Consider the following 9,029-nt stretch of genomic DNA (forward strand, 5'->3'; position numbering starts at 1 on the left):
CTCCACAGAGGCTGTGGGGAGAGGAGAACAAAGGACAAAAATGACAATGAAATTCTCCGAGCCGCTCTGCGAGAGCAAGAAAAAGCCCATAGTCAAGGCCAGGCTGAATCTGGCTGACTCCCAGGAGAAAGGAGCATGACACAGATTTATCATTAATCTTCACACCCCAAACTTTAATTAAGGCACCTGCCCAGAAATTAATAGGCACAAAACCTGATTTACAAAGCAAAGGAGATTAAAAGATAAAGGTGGTTTCCACTCCTATTATTTGCAGCTCAGCCCTGTTAGTGGCTCACCCCGAAAGGCGTACTCCACATCCCACCACAGCAGTGATTAGAATATGGGGCTGGCAGGCTCCATGGCAGATCCATCGAGATACCAAGGAACTGGTGTGCATTTGCAAAGAGAAGCTTTTGGAGTTTTAATCTAGATTTTGAAATCATAGCTCGGCCCCACACAGCAATTGGCAGAGTCCCCACAAAGCAGGCAGCATGTCCTCTCTGTGTTGGCACTTTGTCCTGGCAGCTTCTCTGGATTTGAGGGATGTATTTCATCACTTTTGGGAGCAGACACCTCTCTGGGGGATCCAGTATGGCCCCTGTGGTTTCAGCTGGGCTGTGGTCCCAGCGTGCAGGGCCTGGTTGGCAGCAGGGCCCCAAGCAGAGGTGTGGGACTGCCACAGGGCACAGCACATCCCAGCACCACCGAGCTGCAAAAAACCCTCCTGGGGCTGGGCAGGCGTTGAGGGGGCAGGTCTGGAGCCAAACCCACGTCTGGGGTAAGGAAGAGGACTCAGGCCAAAGATCACAGCTGGACTGCAGACATCAGGCTTGGCTCGGGTTTGCTCTAGGCAGAGGGGAACATGGGTGTTGCTGAAGGTCTTCCTGGGCTGAATACGTCCTCTGGGGAGGGCTGAGCTTAACCCTGAGGACATGGTGACAAGGACGCTGGAGAAAGAGAGTGGAGCCTCTGGCCTCTGCGACAGGCTGGAGCTAGAGGACAGACACCAAAGAGGAGGAAGAGATGCAAGGAGAAAGTGTGGCGTCCTCCACTGCCTTGCAGGCATCAGACTGCAGAGGAAGTGGAAAGCGGAAAAGCAGAGGGGGCAGGAATGCACTGTGCTTGCCAAATTGTGGGCTGCACCCAGCCCCCCCATCCCGTCCCGGCTTGCCCCGGACCCAAACCACAGCACTGCATGGCAGCCATCGCTCCCCTCTGCTCGCCCCACGAGAGCGGGTCCGTCCCGAGCAGCAGGAAACGAAACCCGATGGAGCTCGTGATGCCGGTTTCCTGCTTCTCCCGAAAACCCAGCCGGACTGGCATCTTCCCCGCTGGCTCAGCCAGCTCTCAGGCACGAAAGCAGCAGTTCCTGTCCCTTCGCCTGGGACCAAGGGCTTCTTCTCCCGTGCTGCCCCTGACTGCTTAGCTCGAGTCCTTCCCTCGGTACCGGTGGGTCCCTCCAGCATCCCCTGGGGAGCATGAGGGCTGCATCCAGCCCCCAGGCTGGGGGCTTTGGTGTTTCCCCTTCATGCTCCAGCAAGGCATCCATCGCTCCCGTCCTCCAGGCAGACCCAGATCCCTCCATGGCCAGCCTCTGCACAGCTGTATAGTAGATCTGGAAAAGGACGATGTGATTTTTCCAGTGACTCATTCCCAGTCTTTCCTTTTTTTTTTTCTTTTTAAAGGCACATCCTCAGCCTTGCACCCAGCAGAAGCCAAGTGCCTGCTCATTGCCCCACCCAAGCACAGGGCCCGAGAACAACCCCCGCCCTCCTCCCAAAAGCTGACAGCCGAGGGCACATTGCAGACTGAAAAAGGAAGCTGCCGAACTCGAACGCTGATTTTACCCACTTTCACTTTGTCCATCAGCCTGGCCAAAGCTGGACACCCCCTCTGCGCAGCCCCCCTCACTGCTGGGAAAGCCCCGCACCCGGAGCCCGCGCGAAAACCACGTGAGTTGCTGAGAAAGCTCCAGAACTGATTTCAACAGCTTTCCAAGTAAGTGACTTCATTTTTTACTTGCTTTCATGGATGCTTCAGAAAGACTAACGCAGACTTCTAAACAACGATCTGCTGAAAACAACTTTTCCCTTCCAATCCTACCCCACCCTCTCCTAGCCAGGTAGCTTAAGCCAGAATCAAAGGAAGGAAGCCCCCACACTCCCAAAAAAAACAACGTAACTTTGCCAGCTCCTCTTATTTTTGCTTTGCCTGATGCCAGACTCTGGCAGGGAGGTTGCAAGGCCTTGCTTATCAGCAGTGGTTGCTTCTCTCCCCAGTAACAGGGCTTTGAACCCTATGCACCAGTGCAAGTTTGTAGGTTCGGTGCCCTGCTGCAAAGGCTGCACGCCATGAAGCATGGCAGCCCGAGCTGCAGGCCTGATGTGCCGTCACGTGGCTGCAGTTTTTGGCTGGTCTGGCTCCTTTAACACGGGAGTTTTGCATATGGAAAGCTGGGAAGATGCAGGAAGAAATTAAGGGCCTTGGCTGCTTATGTTTGAGCTGCGTGATAGCATGGCTTTAAGGGGATTGCTGGGGGTTAGACAGAGAAGGGAAACCAGGCCAAATTTCTGGCTCACTTCCCCTTTGCTTCCCTGTGGAGGAACCAAGCAAAACAGGCTGGGGGGGGGGGGGGGGGGCAGAAGACGCACTGGAGCACAAGATGGATTTAAAGCACAATGCCTGAGCAAGCATTGTAAAAGAGACCATGGCAAACCTTTGTCTTGTCTGCACCAATGCCGCCACAGCCTTTTCTCTGCGGGGGGGGCTGGCCCAGGGCCACCTTGCCCTGTGCGCGTTGTGGGGGAGATGCTTCATCAGGGAAGATTCAAGGGTAGCTGTGCTGTGCGTGGGTCAGGGCTCTCCAGGAGCTCTCTGCAAGGATGTGCACTGATGCTGCCACTGGAGGCTGTTAACCACCCAGGTCCTTCCTGCCTCCAGCAAGCCACGGTGGCAGCAGTTCCCCTGAAGTCCAAGTGTTTCGTCACAGGGGTGAGGGCTTTCCCAGCAAGCAAGGTGCTTGAGGCTTCCCGAGATAAAACCACACAAGGGTGCAGCGTAGATACAAAGTAAACCAAGAAATTAAACAGTTTGCAAGGCTTGGTTAGCACAGGGCAGGAGGAGTGGGCATCACTACACAGCTCGGTTGCACTCCCCACTTATTTTCCTGTCCTTCAGAAAATAAATAAATAAAAATCAGGGCATGTACTTTCCCCAGACTTGATCCTCACTCAGCACCAGTCCTACCCTGTATAACCAGTGTTGTACTGAGAGAAGTGCTGGAGGAAGACACACAGCACAGTGCATTGCTGGCACCAAGGTGTCAAGGGACAACTGAAGGCTGGTGGAAAGAGGCAGAGCCAGGCCTGTAGGCCAGAAGGGCACGTACAGTTATGTCAGCCAACTGTGGGAGAGAAGTATCATCCTACCACACCCAGTACTAGCAACAACTCCTAGGTAATTGTAGGCCAAGCTCTATCTGCATGTGGTGTTTGCATCTTGGATCATCATGATAAGATTCGCTTTCCCAGAAAGTAACGTCCTCTGCTGGCACCAGCAGTGCCCTCAGCACCTTCTTGCCCCGTTGTTGAGTCTCACACTAGGGGAATAGGGCTGCAGTAGCTTGGGGCTGCCACTCACACACACCCTGTCACTCACAGGGCAGCAGGACACCATCCTCCAGCGGGGTCTCGGTCCCAAGTTGCTTCCTCCCCCTCCCTTCTCCTGCCTCATCCTCCCACACCCCATCTCCCTGCACCCAAACCTGCCAGACGAACTAACAGCACCCAGAGGGCCCACCTCCTGCTGCCTCCCTGACGTACCTTAGGCTGTTACTAACTACTAACTCATCACATTTAAGGAGGGGGGGCAAATCCCACAGTGCTCACAAGGCATGCTGTGTGTGTGCCTGGACTAGATTGTGAGTCAGGGGCAGTGCTGGTGCCACATCCCAGCCCCAGTGGTCCAGTCCAGTTTCCCCAGTAACACAGAATCCTCCTTCGTTGCAGGCTTGGGAGATCAAGCATCCAGTGGCAACACCCCTGGTAAATCACTTCTGTGGGAGGTGACTAAAGCCAAAGAAGGAAAGACGACGAACGTGCAAACAGCTGGGGAAGAAACAACTGTCCCCTTGCTAAGTCTTTGCTGCAGAAACATTTTTAGAGAATTTAGTGGGAAACAGAGTCTGAGTTTTCCCTTGTTTCTTAGGCTGAATCCCTCTTCAACCCATTTTGAAGTATCCCTGATATCAGCAGCCAGCTCCAGGGGTTGGGACACCAGCTGGAAGGAACAGCAGTGAAGGTGTTGTGCTCCCAGCACGCTCCTTGCATGTCAGCAGGCCCAAGGCCACTTCACCCCGCATCGTCGTGCCCCTTGGTGCTGGGACGTGGGCCAGCACGACCCCCCGCTGCAGCAGGCACCTCCTCTCATCCCCCAGCCCCAGGCCGAGATGGCCGCCCTCGTTGCCGAAAACTTCCGCTTCCTCTCCTTGTTCTTCAAGAGCAAAGATGTGATGATCTTCAACGGCCTGGTGGCCCTGGGCACAGTGGGTAGCGAGGAGCTCTTCTCAGTCGTTGCCTTCAACTGCCCCTGCTCCCCAGCCCGTAACTACATCTACGGGCTGGCTGCCATCGGTGTCCCAGCTCTGGCACTCTTCCTCATCGGTGTCATCTGGAACAACCACACCTGGAACCTAGTGGCTGAGTGCCACAAACGTGGCACCAAGAATTTCTCCACTGCTGCCACTTTCCTCCTCTTTGGCTCCATCATGGGCCGGGCGGCCGTGGCACCCGTCACCTGGTCAGTCATCTCGCTGCTGCGTGGGGAGGCTTATATCTGTGCCCTCAGCGAGTTTGTCAGGCCATCCTCCCTGGACAAGTTCCCAGCTGAGTACGGAGCCGAGGTGCTGGCAAGGTTCCCCTGTAAAGACATACCATCGAATCTCACCAAGTTCAGGGACGAGGTGACACGGAGGCTGAGATACGAGTCCCAGGTAGGCATGCTGGGGAGAGAACTGCATGGAGCAGGTAAGACTGCCTTGATACATCCTAACACAGCTTCTCTATTCTCAGCTCTTTGGCTGGCTGCTCATCGGGATCGTCGCGGTCCTGGTTTTCCTCACCAAGTGCCTGAAGCACTGCTGTTCACCACTGAGCTACCGGCAGGAGGCCTACTGGGCCCAGTACCGTGCCAACGAGGACAAGCTCTTCCGCCGCACAGCTGAGGTCCACTCCAGGATCCTGGCAGCCAATAACGTGAAGCATTTCTTTGGTTTTGTGGCGCTGGACAAGGAGGAGAAGGAGTTGGTGCAGGAGTTCCCAGTGGAGGGTGTCCAGCCAAGCCCCCAGTGGAACGCCATCACGGGTGTCTACATTTACCGGGAGAACAAGGGCTTCCCCCTCTACAGCCGGCTCCACAAATGGGCCAAAGGGGTGGAAGGGAACGGGCCAACCCCAGAGGGCCATGAAATGCTCTTTTTGGCTTCTTAAGACAGACAGGCACTGGGAGCAGTTGCCCAGACTGCCTGTCAGGCCTATCAGTATCGGTGTGCAGCTGATGGATTCACTGGGAATATTGCTCCCAGCAGGATTACTTTTCTCAGAAGGTAAAAAGGGATCAACAGCCTCAAGGTAGAGGCCGATAAGCAATACAGTGAACTCAGGAACCCCTCCCTCAGAGACAACCATCTTGCCAATGATCCCAGAGATACAAGGGGAGCAAACAGCAGGTGCACACCTTACCTCCAGGCTGGTGGTGAGCCCTGCTGTCTAATCACCAGCAGAAACCTCAGGGAGCAAGAGGTGGGACCGTTTCTAACTGCGACAACTGCAGTCCCACCCATCTTACCCCCAACCCCAGCAGGGCTAGCCCTAGCCTTCCCACACACCCACCTTCTTACGCCATTCTGCAGTGCCTGTTATACAGGAAGGTCATGGAGTGCTTTACAGACTTCACAGAGCAGGGCAAGAGGGAAGCAGTGGGTAAATACCTGTGGCAGCAGGGATGCAATAACAGCTGGGAAGGAGTGGGTCAGTAATACAGCAGCACGCCAAATAATCAAGAGACTAAGGCAGGAGGAATCACCAATATTCCTGGTATTCAGAAAGACACTCTGTAATTAAAAAGCTGAAATTTGGGTAGGACTCCAAACTCTCTTTGTCCTTATTGAAGTGCCTAACAATCTCTAATGAGCCCAAAGGGTCGCAGCCTCGAGTTTATAACTCTGGAAGATGGCACCATCAGCAGAATAGCTTTCAGGTAAGCTGGCTGGGTAGAGGAGCAGTACTCACAGTGAATCACAGCACTGTCTGCAGTTCATCGCATTGCTCATCCATCACTGGATGAGAGTCCTGCTTGTTTGTGTTGATGAGTTGCAGCAAGACCCCAGCCAGAATTAGTTATATACATGTAATTATATATATACACACACATACATGCACACTGAGTAATTATACTTAACTGTATTAATAGAGCATCTTTCTTCCAAGGAAAAGGGGCAAGAAACTTGCCAGACAAAATACATGACGTGCACTCGCCTGCTGCATTGACAACGCAGCCCTGCGGTGACAGGAGACAGTGGGAATGGGATGAAGGGGGCACGGCCTTCTCCCTACTCTTCCACCACTGAACTTCCTTAAACTCCTTTCACTGCTTTAAATGGCCCCCGCAGCAGACTCTCTTTTAGGGACTCAGCTCTACTGAGAGAGAGGTACCAAAGAGGTATAAAATTACTGCCATTGCTGTGATGTAGTGCTGACTTCGGCCTACAGGCTATTCTTATGGTACTGCCGTCCCTTTTCACCCCGTACACCTAACACTTAAGAAGTGGCAGGACAATGGAGTTTGGTTTTCCTACTTGGACTGCTCCATTATAGATACAACTTCCATTTACACTATGCCTTTTACTGAAAAGCCTTGAACTGTTCAAAAACACAACTCAAACCCACTGAACTCAGAGGGGCTTAAGCACAAAGAGATTTGAAATAAACTATTAAATTAGTTCTTCTTCATTGCCTTCTGATTTTTTTTTTCCTCAGAGGGGCACAAAAGGCATATTTTAATATTCTCTTTGAACCCAAAGACTGGGTGTTTTTTCTTTCTGTTAAACATTCACATCTCTTCTAGTTTCTAGATAGAAACACCACATTTTAGTTTTTCCTGTATTAAGTAGTGCAGATTTTGTATGTCAGAACACACAATTGCAGCAAGGAAGACATATTTAGAAACCTTTTTACAAATATGTTCCCTTGCAAGAAATAGCTGGAAGGTATTCCCTCACTGAAAGGGAGGGCTATGCCTCTTAATGGATGATGCATCCCAGGACCCCTGCTCAGCTTCTCCACGTTTGCCTTGAATTTGTGGGAAGACCCAGCTCCCAACTGCACCATCAACTAATCTGCAGGAACGATCATATGCAAGTTAAACAAAACTGCATTAACTTGAGATGAAAGAGTTAATTTGCATTTCTCCTCATTGGCCCTCAGGTGTAAACATGCATACACACATGCCACCCCCACACACAGGTCAGGAGATGCAAGGTAACTTGCTGAAACAGTAGCATATGTCTACTCTTCGTTTACTTCTCCTACCTCCCTTTATGATAGTCCTAATTGTTCCTTTGAACCATCTCCACTGCCACTTCCTCCTCCTCCCCCCTCTCTCCTTTAAAGGAAAGGGACAAGACATATAATGCTTGTAAAAAATTTGTTTATCCTAAGAACACAGCATAAGCACAGCCCAGCCTTTGCTCTGCTTGCTTTTCTCTCCTCACCATTAACTCCAGCTGCTTTCCATGTGTTGGGATGGGCCAGAGCCTTATCCATTTTCCCTCCCTCTTCTTGGAGAGGCTGGGCAGCTGACAGTGAGGAGTAGAACAAGTCCCTGCAGTCAGAAATACTTGCTTGCAGTTGTAAGGACTTTTCCCTCCCTTCTTCTACAATTCTTAGCAGTTCCTGATAACACAATCCTGGGATTCTGAACCACCAGCACCCTCATGAATATCCCTGCCAAGGCAGTCACTCATTCTCCCCCAGTGACAACACTAAGGTGAGGTCAGTACAAGGAAGAAAGTACTGAAGGAGGAAAGGAATCAGGGCAAGAGCTACCAATTTGTGGGAAAGGCTGAGAGCAAAGGAAGGGGCGGGGAGCATAGACTTGATTAGCTTCCACAAAAAATATTCCAAGTAGGATATTAAACCTGCACAGCTTTTTACCACAGTGCAAGCAACCAGAATACCAAGAGGGAAGTTGAGCTGCCCGTCTTCCTGGCATGCCATATCACACAACCTGTGAGCTTGCACACTCTCTGCTCTTCTTGCACAGGCTGACAGCCATGCCTACAGGTTGCCAGCTAGGGCATACTTCCCAACAGCAAGCTGTGTTTAAACTGGGCTCCTCCAGTACAAAGAATTACACAAAGGTCTTTCATTTATCCTGCTGACAACTGTAGAGACAATAATAGCCCCAGTAATCATAAAGTAATAATACCTCAAAGGGATCTCGGTTTCTATTGCAACGCTTATTTACGTGTTCTGTTATGTAACTAATCCATCCACACAAAAAAATAAATAAATACCAGCACTGCAGCTGTGCTGTTAATACAAGAAAAGCAGCAGCTGCTAACTAGACGTTGCAAGCAAGCAGCCTCCTCCTCCAGAAGGGCATTGAGCATGAGAATATGTACAGTACCCTGCTCTCCCTGGAGGTAAGCAGTAAAATAACTTGTTTCTAGATCCCAGTGGATTTGGGAATGAAATAAATGCATAATCATCCAGCCTTGCCAACAATGGGCATTCAGAGATGTAGAAGGGTTTGATCCTGGATAACTCTGGTTTCAAGTTCAGAGTACCTACAATGAGTAAGACTCTTCAAGTTTGGTCTTTTGAATTTGGGCACCCACTTGCTAGCATTTGCACTGGATAATCACCTGCTTGCATACCCTGCTTTTCCCCTCACCTTCAGTTCTCCATCTATAAATTATGTGGATAATCACATACCCATCTTACCAGAGAGTTACAAGAACAAGGATAAAG

The 9,029-nt window shown here is 51.3% G+C and overlaps 1 protein-coding gene across 2 annotated transcripts; it reads left to right on the top strand.

Annotated features, from left to right (window-relative positions):
* The first annotated feature begins 403 nt into the window (after positions 1 to 403).
* On the top strand, positions 404 to 7,003 carry CALHM2 (calcium homeostasis modulator family member 2). 2 transcript variants are annotated; one of them, XM_013174494.3, is made up of 3 exons: positions 404 to 1,998; positions 4,008 to 4,990; positions 5,070 to 7,003. In XM_013174494.3, the coding sequence occupies exons 2-3, from the start codon at positions 4,448 to 4,450 to the stop codon at positions 5,484 to 5,486; spliced, it is 960 nt and encodes a 319-aa protein (XP_013029948.1). In that variant the 5' UTR covers positions 404 to 1,998; positions 4,008 to 4,447; the 3' UTR covers positions 5,487 to 7,003. The 2 variants fall into 2 exon arrangements, with proteins under 2 accessions (XP_013029948.1, XP_047916356.1); XM_048060399.2 differs by having other exon boundaries at positions 4,207 to 4,990.
* The last annotated feature ends 2,026 nt before the right edge of the window (positions 7,004 to 9,029 follow it).

The sequence above is a fragment of the Anser cygnoides genome, chromosome 7 (genome assembly GCF_040182565.1).
Source record: "Anser cygnoides isolate HZ-2024a breed goose chromosome 7, Taihu_goose_T2T_genome, whole genome shotgun sequence".
In the NCBI taxonomy this organism is placed as follows: Eukaryota; Metazoa; Chordata; class Aves; order Anseriformes; family Anatidae; genus Anser; species Anser cygnoides.

Excerpts from the sequence above, each read along its gene's own strand:
- CALHM2 (XM_013174494.3), top strand. The coding sequence starts at position 4,448 with ATGGCCGCCCTCGTTGCCGAAAACTTCCGCTTCCTCTCCTTGTTCTTC. Across the intron at positions 4,991-5,069 it reads GGCTGAGATACGAGTCCCAG|CTCTTTGGCTGGCTGCTCAT; the intron begins GTAGGCATGCTG and ends CTCTATTCTCAG.